The sequence below is a fragment of the Pyrus communis genome, chromosome 14, assembly GCF_041283825.1.
Source record: "Pyrus communis isolate YQ-2024b chromosome 14, ASM4128382v1, whole genome shotgun sequence".
Taxonomy (NCBI): domain Eukaryota; kingdom Viridiplantae; phylum Streptophyta; class Magnoliopsida; order Rosales; family Rosaceae; genus Pyrus; species Pyrus communis.
In genome coordinates, this window is record NC_142578.1 from 3848127 (window position 1) to 3869508 (window position 21382).

At 35.7% G+C, this 21382-nt stretch overlaps 2 protein-coding genes across 2 annotated transcripts; both read left to right on the forward strand.

The window, feature by feature from the left end:
* The first annotated feature begins 7591 nt into the window (after positions 1–7591).
* LOC137713141 (protease Do-like 9) lies at positions 7592–11492 on the forward strand. Its single transcript, XM_068452401.2, has 8 exons — positions 7592–8389; positions 8914–9113; positions 9212–9392; positions 9561–9752; positions 10068–10300; positions 10650–10802; positions 10883–10987; positions 11089–11492. Exons 1-8 carry the CDS (start codon positions 7792–7794, stop codon positions 11185–11187), a joined length of 1761 nt encoding a protein of 586 aa, XP_068308502.1. The 5' UTR covers positions 7592–7791; the 3' UTR covers positions 11188–11492.
* A 6816-nt stretch (positions 11493–18308) lies between these two features.
* On the forward strand, positions 18309–20707 carry LOC148691093 (RING-H2 finger protein ATL48-like). The gene is made up of 2 exons (XM_088684207.1): positions 18309–18540; positions 20317–20707. Exons 1-2 carry the CDS (start codon positions 18456–18458, stop codon positions 20490–20492), a joined length of 261 nt encoding a protein of 86 aa, XP_088540333.1. The 5' UTR covers positions 18309–18455; the 3' UTR covers positions 20493–20707.
* Positions 20708–21382: the final 675 nt, after the last annotated feature.

Below are 21382 nucleotides of genomic sequence, written 5' to 3' on the forward strand. Positions count from 1 at the left end.
ACTTTAATTTCCCTCTCTGTGGTTATATATAATAACCCAAAATAATGATGCATACGTTTCATATTTGGGTTAATATTTTGTGATGCAAATGAAAAATAGCTTTCATTGTGGGGCCTAACACAATTTTATTTTAAGAAAAATTATAGAAAGTAGTTTGAAAACTTTGAGTTTTAATGATAAAGACAAAATAAAGGGTAAAGTGAATAATACCAGGATTGATTTTTTAGTGTAAAAATGTGGTTTTTCGTTAAAACCCCTTTTATTTTATGAGTTTAACAAAACATTTAATATTTTTTTGTAATTTACTTTGGAAGGTTTCTTGTTTGGGAGGGAATTGTGGAATTGCTAATATCCTATGTGAATATTTCAACCTAACATTGTTCATTATATGTACACTTCGTAATAAAAATCATAAGCTCTCGGATCGTTTAAGTGGTGCAAAATGGTGTTGTAACGTGTAAGATAAGTCCAGTATATGGAGAAAAACTTAAATATAATTGTCTAATATCTAAATTTTTCTCTCCGCAATGGTTTCCTTCCATTGCAAACAAAAGGAAAATAAACAACAAGGCTTAATTGTAGCAATAGTGTTTGAATTGTACTTGTAGTTTAATTTTAGTCCATGAACTATCATATTAGTTAATTTCTTTAGTCTTCGAACTTAACAATATGTTGTACGATTGGTCATTGTCACTAACGCCTTCACAATTCTGCACCACTTGCACTAAATCTGAAAGTTTATTCATTAAGATAAATTAAAATTAAATTAAGGGTAAAGTCATCAGTTTAGTAAGACTTCAAAGTTAAAACTGATAGAAGAAGATGGTCTTAAGGCAGATTAAATATGGTGAAATTAATTAAGAACTTAATTATGGTTGTTGGCATAAGATGTAGCTCAAAAGCTTTTTTCAACTTTTGTTATATATATATATATAGGAAAGTGTTATTAGCATTTCAAAAATTTTATTATACACTTTTCACAAGTGTATTTTTCTTTCCAAATATAGAAAGTTTGAAGTGCCAATAAAAAATTCCCTATATATATATATATATATATATATATATGACTGGCATCATAAGCAACACCTATTGGTGAAGATTGGGATCAAAGGATGTTTACATCGTCTGAAAACGATGGACCGCAATATAAATACACTAAAGTTACACCTACTGCATTACTAAACTACTACAATTTGTGGGTATTTGCTACCTATAAGGACTACAAATATTATTTTTATGGGGTGCAAGGCCGGCGCTAAGGCGACCGTCTAGGGCCTTCCATGTCAAGGACCCTCAAAAAAAAAAAAAAAATATATATATATATATATATATATTTTTTTTTTTTATGCTGTAGATATAATATAAAGTAATAAAAGTAAGCCAAATTTATCAAATGAGTTATTGGTGTGGTGGAAATAGAGTGTCTAATATTCTTGGTGTTTGCAGCTTGAAATGATCGTTGTGTTGTTGATTTTTCTTCTACATATATATATCAATGTACAAAGGGTTAGGGGTCATAAAAATCTAGAGTCCCCACTTTAAAAGCTCACTTAGGGTTCTCAAATTCTCAAGGTCGACCCTAATGAGGTAATACTAGATATTGGTTCTATTGACTCAATTTATATGTTTCCGGGAGTGATTTCTGCATTATTTTTTTTCTTTGTATGTTTTCCTTATTTTCTTCAAGTATTTAGATTGAATGAGCCAAGAATATAAATGAATAATGAACATGAACAAAAAGAGGAATGCAGAAGAAGAAAATACAAGTATGAAAATCATTATCCTTTATTTAGTTAGAATTTGTGAATGCTTCAATTGTATTGTTCTCACCAGGAGGAAATATATATAGTCGTACAACCCTAATCACAATTAATCCAGGAAATAATGTAAAAAAAACTTATTAAGGAAATCCTCAATACAATTATTACAATATTTAACTTCCTATTCTAATATACTTGTGCCATAGTTTCTCTCGAAAACCTAGTTTCTCTCGAAAACCTATCATTGCTCATTGGCTTATTGGGACAACAAAAATAAGTGATTTCCTTATCATAATCCTACATGAGGTAGAAAATTCAAACAACGGATCTCGACTGCATAAATAAATACTCTTAATCATAGAAACTACAAATTTGTTGTATTATCTTAACCCGTTTTTGTGAAATTAGGGGCATTAAATTTATGGCCATGTGGGAGAATTTAACAATCTTCTATCAAATGTGTTGCTTTTTCTTCTTTGGGCCAAACAAAACAAGTATACCATGCCCATAAACATACATATTCAAGAAAGATTAAATTCATGTATGAGGCATGGAAGCGTAATAAAAACACACAGCACACTTTTGCAGATGCACCAGCCACCAAGAATCAACTGAGCTAAAATTTGAGACCTTATTGTGGAGAAAAGTTTATATGGAATGAGTTCACGTTCACTGTGAAGTCCTGTTCTAATAAAATAATGATATGTGTAAGTTTTTCACCACGTCTTTATTTTAGTAGATAAAGATGTCACATGATGATGAACTTGTCATGTGTAAGTTGCTCCCCTTATTGTATGTCCATTATGCTTGAAAGTGGTAGACGGAGTAGGATTCTCTCCCTTCTAAATTCTCTCCCCTTCTCTCATCTCTGACTTTTTATAAAGAAGTTAACATAAAATTTTAACGTAATTTAATCATAACCATTCAAATAGGAATAAACTAAGGAGGAGAAGAATTTGAAGGGAAAGAATCCTATTTCGTAGTAGACTTGGGACAAAGAAAGAAAAAGGGAAAAGAGATGACTTGGTCGGATTGAATTATTGCAGATTTTAAGAAGGGTTTGGTTGGTCGGACGGTGAAGTAAATATTGGGCAACATAATTAAAAGGGGTCACCCACAAAGTGGGTTAGATAAGATATAATTAGTTGAGGGAATGACTCTGTTGCCTGTGGACAATAAAGAGCGACTCTACGCTAAGAAGGTCTTCCACTTTGTGAGGATCGGGGAGGAACATCTTTTCTATGTAACCTTACTTTTATTTTACAAAGAGGCTATTTTTACGATTCAAACCTATAACAATGTAATAGTTTGAATTTACCGAAAAAAAAAAAAAACTCGAATTCGAGTACAAAGAAACGAACACACTAACTCAGATATGGAATTTCAGTTCTACTTTGTTGTTAAGAGCCATGTGTTTGTTACAGTTATTGATCTGCCATGATACATCATGAGTTTTAACATAGAAAGATTGTGCACAGTTCAACATTTGATTTGACATAATATTGTTCAACCACCATCATTCATTATTATGATGAGCAAAGCATTACGGGTTGTGATGTCTCCAAATAATGCTACCAAATGAAGGTAATAATAGTGCACAACTGTGAAAAATTTGTTGCGTTGTTATCCATCTTCTACCTCCACTTTCGGTAAAACTTCGAAAGTCGCCTTTATTTTTCCGTCAACGCACCATGAGTTGAAACAATGGGTTATCCAATCCTAGACACCAAGGTATCGTTTGGTGGGCAGAATGGGATAGGTTGTGACCAATTAAAATGAATTTGAGTCCAGGTCATTGTTTGTTGTGTCGAAATATGAGATGGACATGATGAGTTATGAATTCGCAATAGAGTGAGTTATCTAACCTATCATTGTACATGAGTTACAAGTCCTTATCAATCCAATCTTATCCCTAAAAGCCCCATCTCATCCAACCCACCAAATGTATCCTAACAGTATAAAAGTTCTAGCAAGAGTCTCCCACTTAAATAGTTAAGAGTCCAGTTCATTGTTTGTTATGTCAAAATATGAGATATGACTGGACTGGACATCATGAGTTACGAATCCACTATAGTGTGGTTTATCTAACCTATAATTGTACATAAGTTACAAGTTCATGTCAATTCAATCTTATTCCTAAAAGCCCAATCTCATCCAGCTCACCAAATGTATCCTAAAAGTATAAAACTTTTAGCAAGAGTCTCCGGCTTAAATAGTTAAGAGTGCATACCATGGTAATTGAGGTCGTACGGTTGATAAATCTTTTTGTATCACACTCATCACGTAACTACAAGTAAGATTTTCTTTCTTCAGGGGTCAATGCAGACTAACAATACTCAAAATATTATTCGAAGCCCAGTAATTTCATGAGCTGCACAATCGATGGAACCTGTAGACATTGGACAATATGGTTTTCAAAGGTGGTTGATTCTGCATCAAATACATAGGCCCAAAAAAGAGAACATGGTAATATGGGGGAAATTTTGTTTCATTCACAACTCCTTCACATAGTACCACAACTCCTTCCGAAGGTGATTCTATACGAAAGATTATCTACATATATAAAGTGAGAAGTTCAAATAGGTGAGGCTTTCAATATTCCAATCATGTCCTTACTTTGATACAGAAAATAATTAAAAACCGCCCAACAAAATAGGGACAAAATAGTAATATTGTACCATTTAGAAATCAAACGTGGAAGAGACAAATTCCACCACGTTTGCAAATCAGTTTTTCTCAAATTGTTAGATATCCTTGCTGAGAAGGATAGGCGGAGGCCATTCCGTCAGTTTATCTCAAATTGCAGATATCCCAACGGAGACCATTGGTAAAGGTTACGGTACTGAAGAAGCAGAAAAAGGCGTATGTATAGTGCAACAAGTCATATCAGTTTCATTATATTTAAAGATTGGAGGTTACGGGCACTAAGTACCACAAAGAGTTTGCTCTCTCATCCAAACGTTAGTGATGTTGGTGATTAATTTTAGCAACAAAAATACAGTGAAGCCATCGCCATGGATCTGGGGATTGGTGGTGATCGGAGATTGAAAACCCTAGAAACTGGATGTTGACGTGTAGGGTTGAGTTGAGGAAAAGTAACGCGAAACCTGAACGGGCAAACGAAAACGTTTGGTACTTCAAGTGTAGGTTGGTTTTCTTCTCTCTCATTTTTTTCTTCTTTTGTTCTTCTTACTTTTCCAGCAAATTTTCTTATAACTACAGGCCACGATTGCTTATAAAGTATTAAAATCATAGGGTTTTGCACCAAAAGAAAGGAGAGGCTGACATTTGATGGGTTTCTCTTATTAATTGTTCATTCATTTATCCTTTTTTCTTTGTTTATTAATTTTATTGGCACAAGTTTTTTTCATTAGGGATAGAAATTTGGGCAATAATATGCTACTGTGATGTATCTTGCAAGGCTAAAGACGCTTCTATGCATGTTTGAAGGAACAATCTGAGTTTGTCGAACACTAGCGTGGTCATACAGGTTCGATTTTTCCCAATTGTAATCTTAATTATTCATGTTCTTCACTATCTTCGTTAATTTGCTGCCTTTTTATCTTATCGCTTTATTGTGTTCACTTCTAATATCATACTTGGAATCTCAACGCAACAGTCCAAATTGAGGAAGAGTAAACATGTAGAATATTTGCATTTAGCTTCTTCTCTATTCTTTAAGTTTGATATATATATTTAAAAAAGTGGGTTGAAAAACATAAGTAAAATCATGTGTCATAGTTCCCTTCTAAGAGTGTCAATATTAGCATGGATGTTGGCAATGGCCACAGCTCAAGTCGTGGCTTGAACGAAGAGGTGAAGAAAATGAGGGAGGAATGGATGAATAAAGAAGAAGAACACATGAAGGCTGTGGAGTTGGTTTAGTAAGATTATGCTTCCAAGCTTGATGATTTGGAGGCTCAAATTAGGTCAGTTTTAATATCAAATTAGCCTTCAAAAAAAACAAAAAAATAAAGAAGAAATACTGAATATATGTTGCTAGGTTTGTTTTATAGTTTCCATTTTTTTTTCCTTGCAAGACTGATTTGGAACATCATGTTTAGCTTCATTCGGTTTATGTGTTTTTCTCTTCCAGGTACGGAGGTTTAAACAATATTAGTTCAAGACTAATAATATTGACCTCTCCATTATCCCATGGAAATAAAATTTGGGAGAATCAAGAAACGAATAGAGATTGAATTGTTAGGTCATTTTGTCTTATTTATTTGTTAATTTTATACTCATAACAACATTTGAACGAGTTTAAGTTTTTTCCTTAATCAAGGTAGAAATTGCTATTTTTTTTTGTAGCTAACAATGATCTCCATGCTTATTGTTCTATGTGGGCTGGTACAAAACACTCCAGAGAATGAGCCAATTTTATTCGACCTTGGATTGGTTAAAAGAAGAAGAGCATGTGTTTTTCGCAATAATCAATTTTCATTGAACTTGGAGAAATACTATTTGACCAACTAGGATTTTAGTTTGTTTGTAACTTAAGTTAAAACTATAGTGAAAGTATTAATGTCTATACCCAGTGAACACCAATGGTAAAGAGCTAATACAATACATCTTTAGGGGCGTGTAGCACCCATGATTAGAAAAAATGCATCTCGCATGCGTGTGAGCGAGTGCGGTGAGGCTAGTCTTACCAAACTGCTTTTAAATGACTAAAAGTATTTTTAGAGAATTGTTTTTTTTTAAAATCAATCCTTAGTGAAAATGCAAGTTAACCTTAGAAAAACACTTAAAGTGTTTCTAGTAGGAAACACTTCATGTGGACTGGTTACAGTCATTTAAAAACACTTTTCAAACAAGCCCTATAATGGTGATGTTTTGGTCTTCCGAATGAAATTTTATACATTTGATTATTGAATTTTCACACAAATCTCATATCTTTAACTCGAGCTGACCTTAAACTCGTATATTTTAAAATTGAGCTTGAAATTCCAAACCTCAAACCTTTAACCCTAAATCCTAAATCTTCGACTCTTAACACTAATATCTAGGTTTTATACTGGAATTTGAACTATAAACGCTGAGCATAAAACATTGACCTGGATGTCGGACTCTAATTTCACCCAAATTCCAAAATAACCTTAAGCCTTGGACATTTGACATGAAATATGAGCCTCAGATCTGTACCTCGAGCTCTGAATCACAAACCCCAAACACTTAACACTCAATTTAAAGCTAAACTTAGTGTGTTGGAAATTAAACCAAACCAAACTTGAACCTAAACATAATTCTGAAACCTTCCAAGAAAAAATAACTCGTGAATTTGTAGTGTATAAATTTCTTAACGTACTTAGAACAATGTCAACCAAAAATAATATTCTAACGGATCAGGTTTCCACCTATACGTCTTAGGTTCAAAACACCTCAATCTCCTAAATTATTATAATAATTTTGAACCCATCCCTTCATTATTAATAACTAGCATATGGGCACACACAAAATGTGTGAGAAATTTTTTTTTATTTTTGTTTTTGAAATAGAAGGAGAGAGGAAGAGAGTGATAGATAATGTGGAAGTGATAAGTTTTTTTTTTAATTTTTTTTATTATTATTTAATTAGAGATATGTTAGGATTACATGTAGGTGAGGTTTAAAAAAAAAACAACAAAATTTGGTTATGTAAAATTATATTTTTGCCTCATATTTCTTATTTATGTTTTGTTTTAAAAGGTTAAACTGGTAATTTAATAGAATTTTAATTGACAATGAATATTTTATTAATTAATAGAGAAGATAATAAATAAATAAATAAATAAATAAAAATGCTAGCCAAGAAGAAAAGAATTGAAATTAAGAAGAAAATTGATCGTTTTTAATTTTCTTAATTTTTTCCCGGATTATTTATTTTACATATTTCACCCTCCCTCCAATTACCCTGCACCGTCTTTTTCCCGCATTTTCTTGCCCTCTCCCTCTCTCTTGTTCTCCATCCAAATCCGACCAGTATTTACGCTCACACCCCCTTTCGCAGACACGCAGAAAACAAACATTTTGAAAATTAATAAAAAACCCAAATGGGCAAACGAGGCCGCAAGCCCAAAACCCCCATCCCCGAAACCCTAGATTTACCCGCCACCGCCATCGCATCCCCACCGGCCCCGCCGGTTACGACGGCCACAACCGCAGTCGACGACGTTTTCTCCGTCAGCAACGTCGAGATAATCGAGCAGCCTCAGGCCTCGCAGCCCCAACACGAAGGTCGCCGCCGCGGTCGACCTAAGAAGCTCCAAAAGCTCTCCGACAAGCCCGAGGCCATGGCCCCTTCCCGGAGGATACTTCGGGCGGTCGACAATGGTGACCACAAGGTGGCGGTGGGGCCGTCCTTGACGGTTTCGGATCCTGGTGAGGCGTGGGAGGGCGGGGCGAGGGTGGTGCCGGCCATGGATGCGGTGGTGAAGGTGTTTTGTACGCATACAGAGCCGAATTTCTCGCTGCCGTGGCAGAGGAAGAGGCAGTACAGCTCGAGCAGCAGTGGGTTTGTGATTGGTGGGAGGAGGGTGCTGACCAATGCGCACTCTGTCGAGCATTATACGCAGGTCAAGCTCAAGAAGCGTGGCTCCGATACTAAGTACTTGGCCACTGTTCTCGCCATTGGCACCGAGTGCGATATTGGTATTCAAAAGCTTTCCTTTTTATGTAGTTTTCCTTCTTTTTGATTATCATTGTTAATACTTTTTAAATTTTCACTGATTCATGATGTTTTTTGTGAATGGGGATGGTATATTGGGTAGAAAATCCTCATACTTTCTGCTTAAGGGGTTGTTTAGTGTTTGTTCTGTGTTGTTACGTAGTAAAATTTGCATGGTGAAGATATAGGAAGTGATTTGTTTTTGGAAGGGAAGGAGAATTTCCATGTTTACCTTAGGGGGAATAGAACAGTTTGATAAAAGGTATTAGAAAAGCTGAGAATAAATCGCATGGTAAATGAAGGCACAGGGGATGAAAAACTAATGCAACGGATGAATTTCGTTTGTCATATGTGAATGTGGGGAAAGGTGTGAATTGATCTCAACGTGTGTGGAGATGGAGGGATTGTGAGTGAATGTCCATGCAAATTATGCATCAATTCCCGTTAGTTGGATAAAACTAATTTGGATATTGTGTAATGGAAGACTGTTGTTTATATGGTGTTGCAGCCATGCTTACTGTTGACGACAACGAGTTTTGGAAAGGAGTGTCACCAGTGGAGTTTGGGGATTTGCCTGCGCTTCAAGACGCCGTTACTGTTGTGGGTTACCCAATTGGAGGAGACACAATTTCAGTGACGAGTGGTGTTGTGTCACGAATAGAGATTCTGTCCTATGTTCATGGGTCTACTGAACTACTGGGTTTGCAGGTAATGAGAATGTAATTCTATCACTTCTGTTGGACATCTGGCTTATCAGTGGAGCATTTTTTCTAATGTCATGTTTCTTACCGTTTGGGATTTTCCAGATAGATGCTGCCATTAACTCTGGAAACTCAGGTGGGCCTGCTTTTAATGACAAGGGAAATTGTGTCGGTATCGCATTTCAGTCCCTTAAACATGAAGATGCAGAGAATATTGGTTATGTCATACCAACACCAGTCATTATGCACTTCATCCAAGATTATGAGAAGAATGGAGCATATACAGGTAAATTTGTTATAATTGATGTATTTTAAGTATTTAAATTTTTATAAATTGTCATTGGCATAGGTTGTCTTTCTACGTAATGTAGTTACATGTCTTTGAGCCCAGCTGTACCTAGTATTGCCAGTTCTGCACGTCCTTTGAATCTTATGATTGTCTATAATGTGCTAGGATTTCCAATTCTTGGGGTTGAGTGGCAGAAGATGGAAAATCCTGATTTGCGTATGGCAATGGGCATGAAACCTGATCAGAAGGGTGTTCGTATAAGAAGAGTTGATCCCACTGCTCCGGAATCTCATGTTCTGAAGCCATCTGATATCATTCTGAGCTTTGATGGAGTTAATATTGCCAATGATGGAACAGGCATGTGTACTTCTTATATTCCTGTTACATTCATATATATATATATATATATATATATGTATAATGGGTATATGTTTATGGCATACATCTGTAATTTGTTTAGCAAGCGAAAAACTCGCATTCATGAAAGAATTTATTATTCTTTATTTTATTTGTTTATTATAGGACATTTCTGCTAATTTATATAACTGTTGATAAGTGGTGAAGTTCACTAATATAATGTGTGACATGTTTTACCTTTCTGTTTCCCCTTCTCAAATTATTATCGTACTCTATGTGACTTAGCACTTTGCTGTTTTCCACAATGATTTTCAGTTCCTTTTCGGCATGGAGAACGCATAGGTTTTAGTTACCTTGTCTCCCAGAAATATACTGGAGATAATTCAGCGGTTAAAGTTCTGCGCAATTCTGATATTCTCAATTTTGACATCAAACTTGCATCCCACAAAAGGCTAATCCCAGCACACAACAAGGGCAGACCTCCTTCATATTATATAATTGCAGGATTTGTCTTTACAGCTGTGTCTGTTCCTTACCTTCGATCTGAGGTTAGTCGCTCACCTTTAATCCCCTCAATGAGCTTAAACCTCTTTCTTACATCTGCTTAATGGAAGTTAAGGAGAGGGTTTTGATTAATTAGTACTGCATGCAACTATTGTGTATCTACAGTGTCCATATGTATGTGTCCGCTTGTGTGTCTAATTAATACTGAAATGATCTGACACAATGAATTAACGTGACATAACTCAATTTCCATCTTTAGACCATACATGGCTATACGTGTGTGCACGCCTGTGTGTGTAATTAACATCTTAAAAAGTTTATGATAATGCATCTCAAATTAAGATCAAATTATGCAAGCTATCTCAATCCAACTGTTTCTGCTTGTATGTACAGTATGGAAAGGAATATGAATTTGAAGCTCCTGTCAAGCTTTTGGACAAGATGCTGCATTCAATGCCACAATCACCAGATGAGCAGCTCGTCGTTGTTTCACAGGTCCTTGTGGCTGACATCAACATCGGTTATGAAGAAATAGTTAACACCCAGGTCAGGGATTTGTTTTTGGATGTAGTTGATACACTTCAAATAACCTGTTGTTAGATGACTTACTCTGTATGCTTGTGTAGGTTCTTGCTTTAAATGGTAAGCCTGTGAAAAACCTGAAGAACTTGGCAAGCATGGTAGAGAGCTGCGAGGATGAATTTTTGAAATTTGATTTAGAATACCAACAGGTTCTCTCCCCCTCTCCGTCTCACCCCCTTTCCCCTCCTTTGTACACGTTTGCATGTGGTTTTCTGTCTGTATGGTACGCTAATTTCTGGCATATATCCAGGTGGTGGTTCTCCGAACAAAAACTGCTAAAGCAGCTACTCTAGATATTCTTGCTACACATTGCATACCCTCAGCAATGTCTGATGATCTGAAGACTTGAGGTTGGACCGAATGCATGCGGATTTTTTGTACCCCTCCTCTACAAAGTGTCAAATAGAAACTGTAAGACTCTGGAGGAGGGTAGGCATACTAGCTATGTTTTCACAGTTCCGATATTGTTTCCTGGCGGGCTGTTAAGACTTGCGGTTAGAAAAATTCAGTAGGTGTAGGTGCATCATTGAGGATTGTTGTTTTATCTCTTCTTTCAAGGGATGGATGTAACCGTATGAGGACAGAAAATTGACCAATCGCCCTCAAGTTTTGGTTTTTAACAAGTTTTCTGTAATGCATGAGGCATATGTTCAACTGGCAGTGTCTTACCTTCTTTTCATTTCTTATAGGGGTTTGGAAGGGGATATTTTGCTTTTCCTGCAAAGAGCTAGCCTAGTTACGTCACTCCATTGTTCTCAAACTTCGACTAACGTTGAAAATTGTAGCTAGTTTACTAGAGATGCTCTAAATGTGCTTGGAAAAAAAATGCTCTATTGATGTGATGGTGGTGGTGGTGGTCACTATTTTATCTATTGCATGAGTGAATTATCAAATCACTAGTGTAGATTTAAGAACAAAATGATAAGATGTAAAAAAATACACCAAATATCACTTTCGACGATAAGCTTATGATGGGGTGTGAGGACTGTGGACTTGTCTTCCCACAAGCCACGACGTAACGATTGGGTCCGAAGCGGACTACCTGCATATCTTGGGAAGAGAATCAAAATGCGTGTAGTTCGTGTTATCTTTTATTTTACTTGATTTGGAGGTGCTGGCGGGGGGCCCACCTTAGGGTGATCGGGACCGGATTCCTCATGACTACATCCATCGCTTGCCTATTCCTTGCCCTCTCTTGTACTTTGCAGATGCAGTTTATGTTAAGCGTTGGTTTCTTTGCTGGATGCTGGTCGTCGATCCTCGTCATTAGTGTGCTTATTGGATCGGTCCCTATCCCTGGGTTCGACCGAGCTTTCCTTCCTTTCTTTCTTTATCCCTTGATTTTTAAAATTGAAATAATAGAAAAATAATATAAACTAATAGCGGGGCCTCCTGCCTGCATATCTTGGGAAGAGAATCAAACTGCGTGTAGTTCGTGTTATCTTTTATTTTACTTGATTTGGAGGCGCTGGCGGGGGGGCCCACCTTAGGGTGATCGGGACTGGATTCCTCATGACTACATCCATCGCTTGCCTATTCCTTGCCCTCTCTTGTACTTTGCAGATGCAGTTTATGTTAAGCGTTGGTTTCTTTGTTGGATGCTGGTCGTCGATCCTCGTCATTAGTGTGCTTATTGGATCGATCCCTATCCCTGGGTTCGACCGAGCTTTCCTTCCTTTCTTTCTTTATCCCTAGATTTTTAAAATTGAAATAATAGAAAAATAATATAAACTAATAGTGGGGCCTCCTGCCTACATATCTTGGGAAGAGAATCAAACTGCGTGTAGTTCGTGTTATCTTTTATTTTACTTGATTTGGAGGCGCTGGCGGGGGGCCCACCTTAGGGTGATCGGGACCGGATTCCTCATGACTACATCCATCGCTTGCCTATTCCTTGCCCTCTCTTGTACTTTGCAAATGCAATTTATGTTAACCGTTGGTTTCTTTGCTGGATGCTGGTCGTCGATCCTTGTCATTAGTGTGCTTATTGGATCGGTCCCTATCCCTGGGTTCGACCGAGCTTTCCTTCCTTTCTTTCTTTATCCCTTGATTTTTAAAATTGAAATAATAGAAAAATAATATAAACTAATAGCGGGGCCTCCAATGAGATTTGTGTAGAATTATCAAAGAGACGAGTCATACGGCTTACTTCCAACAACATTGATATTGTCTCCAACTTGGTAATTACCACATGCACAATCTGTCAGGTGTGGGGTTTTATCACAAAATGCCTCGGTATTAGTTGGAGTGGGGTTAGGATATTTAAACTCTTCTATTCTCATTGATACGGTCGATGTGGGACATGTTAACAATTTGTAAGTGTCGAAAATCTTTGGAATGTCATGAATATATTTTAGAAAACATGTGGTGCGACTAGAATGACTCAAATTTTGGCTTGTAATGAATCTTGTAAAAGTTCTTTAAATTGATTGGAAAACATGGGTTATATAACTCACATTTTTGTGAAAAAACTGAAATTTTTAGTTTTAGGAAATATTTTGCATGGGAATTAGGTATCGAAACTAATTTTTATTGATTTTAAAGTTGAAAATATTAAAAATAATGAAAGCTAATAGCGGGGCTCCCAAAAAGATTTGTAGGTGTCCGAAATCTTGGGAATGTCCTAAATTAGTTTTAGGAAGCATGTGGTGCGAATAGAATGACTCTAACTTTAGTTTATAACGAATGTTCTAAAAGTTCTCAAAATTGATCGGAAAATTGTGGATTATATATATAACTCACAATTTTTGTGAAAAAAATTGACATTTCTAGCCTTCGGAAATATTTTGCATCGGAGTTAAGAAAAATATTAATAGACATTTGGACGTGATCCAACCATTTATTAGGTCCCGAAATTATTTTTATTGATTTTTAAAGTTGAAAAATAAAAAAAATATATGTAAATTTAGGTTTTAAATCGTTAATTTCAAGTATATAAATATGAATTATAATAGATTTTGTACGGAAAAAAATATATTTTAAAAAATATGAATGTTATAGTTTGTTGTTATGGTAAAATAAATAAAAGAAAAAAAATATTGAAAAGGGACGATCGGTATGAAACTAGCGACTTAACCACAAGGAAGGCGCTAGCGTGTTAGTGACAACCTTCAAAAATGATCGGTATCAAAGTATCGATCATATCATTTTTTTTCCTTCTTTTTTCTTTTTTCATTGAATTTTTTTTCTTCTTCTTACATTACTTTATTTAGATTCAAATACCTATAGATTTATATCCTTGTTTTTGAATTTTTTGATATGAAAATTTTCACCAAAAATACATTTTGTAGAACATGAAGATGATAGTTTAATATTGTGGTATGGGAAAAATGAAAATTTAACAAAAGTTAAAAATTAAAACATAAAAGATAAAAAAAATTAATGCTTGAGGCGCAGGGAGACGGAAGCCCAAACTCATGCCCTCGGGAAGGCCCAAGGCATAGCAGAAGTAGTGGAGGCATGTGAGATTAAAACTAAACCCTACTCCATATTGATAGAGGCTTATATATGCTCCACCCCTGGCACCAGTGCTTTGTGGGCAACAATGGTGGACCCGTGCGCTTGACCCGCATTGTTTTGCGTAGTCGGCCAACTTGTTTTGCATGCATCGGCATGTCTCTTTTTCGTGCATCGGCCCATTTTGCAAGCTAGAAGTCCGTCTCGTTTTTTTTGCCCCGTTCTCCGAGCATGATTTGGCCGGATCTATATGGGTTAGCCGTTGTTATTAATCGGGCTCAGCATTTAACTCAAATAACCCGCAATTCGGACCCACACCTACCGCGACCGACCGTATCCACCACCATTACTTCTATTTTCCTCCACTTCCTCGGTCTCTGCTTTCTTCTTCTTCTTCTGGTTTCAAATTTAGGGTTCGCGATCCCCAAATTGATTTGACCATTTTCTTCAATTCTCGCGTTCTGTGTATGGAGAAGATGAGCGAGGCGGAGCCCACTTTAGAATTATCTTACGAGTTGGGAACATTCTTTGCCTGCAGTGGCTACGTCTTCATTCGACAATGACAGTTAAATATTAGGGTAGAATTGTGGAACCTATGTCTTTTGTTGAAATGCAACAAAGTTTTGATACTTTGAAATGGTACGGGCTCTTTGTCACTTGCTCTTGAAGCCTCAAGCGATAATGTTGGCAATGAAAGTGAGGATTCGGTGACCTCACCTGCTCCTATTTCAAAGCTCCTGGGAAAAGATAAGCAAAACAAAGCAAAGAGAAAAGAGATGCAAGGTCCGACTGGTGTCAAGCTTTCTTCCGCAACTAAACAATTTATTGAAGGCGGAAGGGAGGCCACCACGGAAGAAATGGTCCAAATGCGCTTGCTCTTTGAGAAGCAAGCGGATTTAAAGCAAGAAAGGTTTGAAATTGAGTTAATGATGGAGGATCTCAACAAGTACACTTCAAATAGGAAAAAGTACTTGCGTGATAAGTAAAAAGAAATCTTGCAAAGACATGCTGCAAGGAATATCTTTGAGAATGATGATACATGATCTCATGTCTATTTCCCAAGTACACCATGAAATCCACCACGAATTTCACCACCAACTCAACCAAATTATGATGAGTATTACTATAATTAGTAATTGTAGTAATTTTTATGTAATGTTTTTAATTATCGTTTTTAATTTTTATTTAGTGTTTTAATTATCATTTGTATTAGTAATTGTTGTAAGATTGAAGTATATTTGATGAATTTTCATTATTTATTGGAATATAAATATTTTTAGGCTAAAATGTTCTTCAAAATAAATTAAGACAATATACATAAATTTTATTGTAAGAAAAAAATTACGGAAAAAGACATTTATGCTAAATTCATTCTTTAATTATCTTGGACTAAAATTTTAAGCTAAAATTATTGTGAGAAATTTTTTTTCTATTTTTGGGTTAAAACCTAAATTTTATGAGTTAAAAATTTAGATTTTAACACCAACTATTAGAGTTGGTCTAAATGAGTGATTGCTAGTGTGCTAAAAAACTATTCAAAGAAATTTCTTTTGGTAGGACTTCACATCTAGCTTAAATATACTGACTTTCGGTTTTCCCCAAAATTTCTTCAAAAAAGTTTCTTGTTGCATATGTGATCTCTTTTTAAGAAAGCAACTTACTTGTAACATGTTTAATGATACGTAGCGCCTTGTGCTATGCAAGTTTTTATCTTCTTTTTGGAGGTAGTTATGCCATTTCATGAAGAACAACATATTTGAAACGAGTAGACTTCAATTATGATATTGCATGTCAATGCTATGACAATGTGTAAACTTTTCTCTATAGAACGTTGTAAGGACACAAGAATGGGGTGCGTTCACCAAATTTTTCTCCACTGGATGATTTTTAATAAAACTAACTGTTGAAATTTAGACAGGTGTAACAATCACACTAAAAAGGGTGTGGTTTCAATACTAGTCTGCTACATTATATTTTAATTATTAAATTTAATTTTCATATTATTTTCAATCTCAGTCATTCTTTTTTTTTTTTTTACTTGTATCATTAAAAAATTACAGTAAACACTGGCAAATTATCAAATATCAATTTCTTTATTTGAGTAAATACTTTTTCTGCGTGCATGATGTGTTTTGATCAGTGTTTAAAATATCCATGAAATTGTATACTCTTGTCAAAATATCTGAAAAATCAAAGATCAATATGGGAGGGGAGGGTAAAATGCAAACTTTACCTTATTTCAGCGAGGTATAGGAGCCAAAAATGATCATTTGTGTATAATCCTGCATAATCTCGAATGTTATCAGTTCCAGTACATATGATACAATGCAAGCAAAAGTTCCTAGATTCATGGAGATATAAAACAACATATAAGTTATCATGCTTGGATATCCACCATTTGAGTCTCCAACAATTATTCCAATAATTACATATCCAATTTGACTTATGGACGAATACTCAAGCCTATGTTTCATGCTTGTTTGAGTAATAGCAATGAGATTCCCCGAAATTCTTAGTATCATACTAAGAATAGTTAGGATTTCCAGAAGGAGATGTCATTCGTTTGATGAGAAATAAAAAGGAATATAAAAAATTCAAGTGCTTGAAAATGAAGCAGCAACTTTCGAAGTAACAAAAAGAAAAACAACTTGGAACATGGGATCGCTTTTTAAGAAAGCAACTTACTTGGAACATGTTCAATGACACGTAGCGTCTTGTGCTATGCAAGTTTTTATCTTCATTTTGAAGGTAGTTAATTATGCCATTTCATGAACAACATACATGACACGAATAGACTTCAATTATGATGTTGCATGTCAATACTATGACAAAGTGTAAAATTTTCCCTATAGAACCTTGCATCATTGGCAAGGACACATGAATGGGGTGCGTTCACCAAATTTTTCTCTACATGACGATTTTAATAAAACTAACTGTTGAAATAGATAGACGTGTAACAATCACACTAAAAAGGGTGTGGTTTCAATACTAGTCTGCTACATTATATTTTAATTATTAAATTTAATTTTCATATTATTTTCAATCTCAATCAATCATTTTTTATGTCACCTATCATTAAAAAGTTACAGTAAACATTGGCAAATTATCAAATATCTTTTTCTTTATTTGAGTAAACACTTCTTCTGTGCAGATGATGTCAGTGTTTAAAATATCCTTGACATTGTATATTCTTGTCGAAATATCTAAAAAATCAAAGATCAATATGGAAAGGGATGGTCAAATGCAAACTTTACCTTATTTCGGCGAGATATAGGAGCCAAAAAAGGATCATTTGTGTATAATCCTACATAATCTCGAATGTTATCCATTTTGGTACGTATGATACAATGCAAGCAAATGTTCCTAGATTCATGGAGATATAAAACAACATATAAGTTATCATGCTTGGATATCCACCATTTGAGTCTCCAACAATTATTCCAATAATTACCCAATATGGTTATGATTTCCATAAAGACATGCCATTCTTTTGATGAAAAATAAAAAGGAATATAAAAAATTCGAGTGCCTGAAGCTGAAGCAGCTACTTTCAAAATAACAGAGAAAAAAGCAACATCTGGAGTGGGAGAGTTAGAGTTGAAAAAAGGATTCCTCACTTCTTTTTCTCATTCAAAACCGTGCATGAAACTCTCATCTCGCACGGCTCCTAAGTGATAAAAGAAAGAAGAACTCATCAAGAATATTAATAATATTTACTGATTGACTACAAAAATTTTGTTGTGGTCCATTGCAGATTTTTACTAAATTTAAATAAGTTGATGTATCGATCCCGTTGGAAATTTTCATAATTTATGTCAAGGACAACAAATATTAATATCGATATTTCTATAAATTTACATATCGATATTTTAAACTCTGGTTTTGATTAATAATTTAGAGACGTGCCCCACTAGTTGGGCCTAGGCATGAGTTGGGCGGATCTATATGGGTTAGGGGTTGTCATCAATCGGGCTGAGCTTTTAACTCCAATAACCCGCGAATCGGACCCCACACTTAACCGCAAACCGACCGCATCCACCATCTTTACTTCCATCTTCCTCCACTATCTCGGTCTCTGCTTTCTTCTTCTTCTGATTTCCAATTTAGGGTTCGCGATCCCAAATTGATTTGACCATTTTCTGCAATTCTCGCATTCTGCGCATGGAGAAGATGAGTGAGGTGGATCCCACGTTAGAAGTATTTTACGAGGAGAAGAAGCGGGTCCGCAACCCTTGGGTACCAGTTGGTAAATTCCCACTTTGATTCTTTCACTGTCTTTCGGCAATTTGTTTCCTGTGATTGTTTTGTTCAAATTGTGAGGTTTGATATGAGTTGATTTCTGCATATGTGATCGTAAAGTCTCGTGCTTGTTTGAATTTTTGGTGATTTGGGATTTTATATAAAGCTAATAATTTGGAAAAGTTAATTAATTAGATGATTAAATTCTGGTGAAAGGGTATTTGTAAAGCTTCTTTCTTGGTTAATCTATCATTAGAAATTAAAATCAACTATATATTTATTATTTCGAAATTTATTTGAACTTCATTGCTTTAGCTGTGGAAAATAGAGCTAATTCTTATCTGGGTTAGGTTAGTGGAAGTTAAAGTAGGAGCTAATTTACTCTGGTTTTTGAATTGTTGGCCATTTGGATAGAATGTAGAATATATTTTTCAGTTTAATGTCAATCGTCTCTCGTAAATTCTCTGTCTGCTGTCTATGAATTTGGAGAAGTCTTCGGACATTTTTGTTAGTATCCAGTGCAGTGGCAACGTCTTCATTTGGCAATGACAGGTGAGTATTACAGTAGAATTATGGAACCTATGTCTTTTGTCGAGATGCAACAGAGTTTTGTTATTTTGAAACGTCACGGGGTCCTTGTTATTGGGGTGCTGACCGAGTGAAGGTTAGGTATGAGACTGACATTTAGTCTAGTCTTAAAAATGAGATATTACGAGAAAATTTAAGAGAATGCAGAAGTTTTCCAAGGAGAAGTGCTACTTGGATTGCGAATTGGGAGTCACTCGGGTCCTAGAAAACTGTAGTGGTGGAGATGAAAACAACTAGGGACATTTGTATGCTGGATATTATGGTACGGGTCTGGTTCAAACTTCAGAGTGTATTCTTAATCCGGAGCTTATGGATCGTCTTTTCGTTTTAAATTTTCCTTTGAACTTGATTAAACGGAGAGAAAAATGTTTTCTTTTGTGTATGGTTTCAAGCGATAAATGTGGGAATCAGATCATCTCCGGATCTGTGTCCTTCGGATCATGCGAATCAAGTTTTCTTGGCCGTTTGATTCAAATCCTGCAGTCAGAAATCTTTTTTTCTCCCCTCTTTTCTTTCCCTTCTTCCTATGGTGGAAACATCTTTCTTCTTCCTCTTTCTTTCCCTTTCCTCTTGCTCTTTTTCCTTCCTCTTCCTCATCCTCAAAGATTGCAACCTTGGAGTTGTTTCTTAATTTTTGCAGTGAAAAATTGATGACCCAAATCAGAAAACAGGTGGAGAGAGAGAGAAACATATCTCTACGAGAGTAGATGTCGGCAAGAATGGCGCCCCAACCGCCGCCATCATAGTACATCTGAAAATGGAGGATCTGAACAGAACAAACACAGGCCTTGCCGGTCCGACCATCTCTCTCTCTAAAATCAGGGGAATGTACGAGGAGGACGAAGAAGACGAGGAATTGATCGGATGAGTAGAGAGGAAGGGAATCTGCACCAGAGGAATAGGAAGGGAGAGAAAAGAGGGGGGGGGGGGGAGGAAGAAATATTTCGGACTGCATGATTTGAATCAAACAGCTAAGATAACTTGGTCTGCAGGAACCGGAGAGGATCTGAACCCATAAATGTTTAATTGCAACATTTTGATAGTTGAATGATGCCAAATTGGTGTGCTTTCTGCATCCTTGTCTGTCAAAATTATTCTTGCAGATTATTCCCTAGTGTTGAAGCTGTGATTTGTGTTGCTTTTTTAGTTAAAATGAGATTCATTTCGGTTAATTCTTTAAAACTAAACTTTTCAGGTGCGATGTTGACTGCTGGTGTGCTCACCGCCGGCTTAATCAGTTTCAGGCAAGGCAATTCTCAGTTGGGCCAGAAGCTAATGAGAGCTCGTGTCGTTGTCCAAGGCGCCACTGTGGCTCTTATGGTTGGCAGTGCATACTACTACGGGGATAATCCGTGGAAAAAGCCAAGTTAAATTATTCGATGGTATTATTGGTCTTCGTTATTGCAATTACATTGTTGTTTCATCCATGTTGAAGCGAAATTAGGTGTCCATGAGTTGCATAGCTCGCGCTAAATAAATAACATTTTTCAAAAGAAAAGTATGGAGGATCATTGTGTTGTAATTGTAAGCCATGTTCATCTTGAATGTCCTTATAACAATCAAATAGTCGACATTCAAGTCTTCAATGTTCTTAGCGGGTCACTCGAGCAGTTTATGCATCCGGTTTTCAACCGTAAGGATCGGATGCTCGACGTAAACTTGAGGATGTGAAAACTTTTGGCAATTGGGTTACAAAGATTAGTCGACAAACTTTTCATTGTAACCTAACACGACCACGTAATGTTACCAACCTAACACGACCGCGAATTGTTACCGATCTAACACGACCGCATAATGTTACCTATCTAACACGATCGCGTAATGTTACCAACTCATTTATGTGCAATAAAGATCTTTTGTAATATTTTTCAACGAGGAAAAGATTTGGGAATGAAAATATATATGCAAACCAAATCAAGTAAGGACTTTGTTTACTCATTTCACTAAAATTAGAATCAAGAATTGAATTAATTAAGTTATTATTGGATAAGAATATATATGGACGTCCTAATATTTTTAACAAATTAAAATATTTTAAACGAAAAAAAAAATCGTGAATATTTTCATTATACTAATCTAATAAGAACACTATAATATATTCCATTTTCATTTTGTCAGTGAAAATTATATTAGTTTTGCTTTTATTGCAATTGTTTTTGCAATTATGTTGAGATACATGTCTTGTATGCATTATTGTTGAATGAGGATTGTCACATCCTGGCTCGGGCTCCCACGACATCCCGGGCTCGACTCTATCGTAG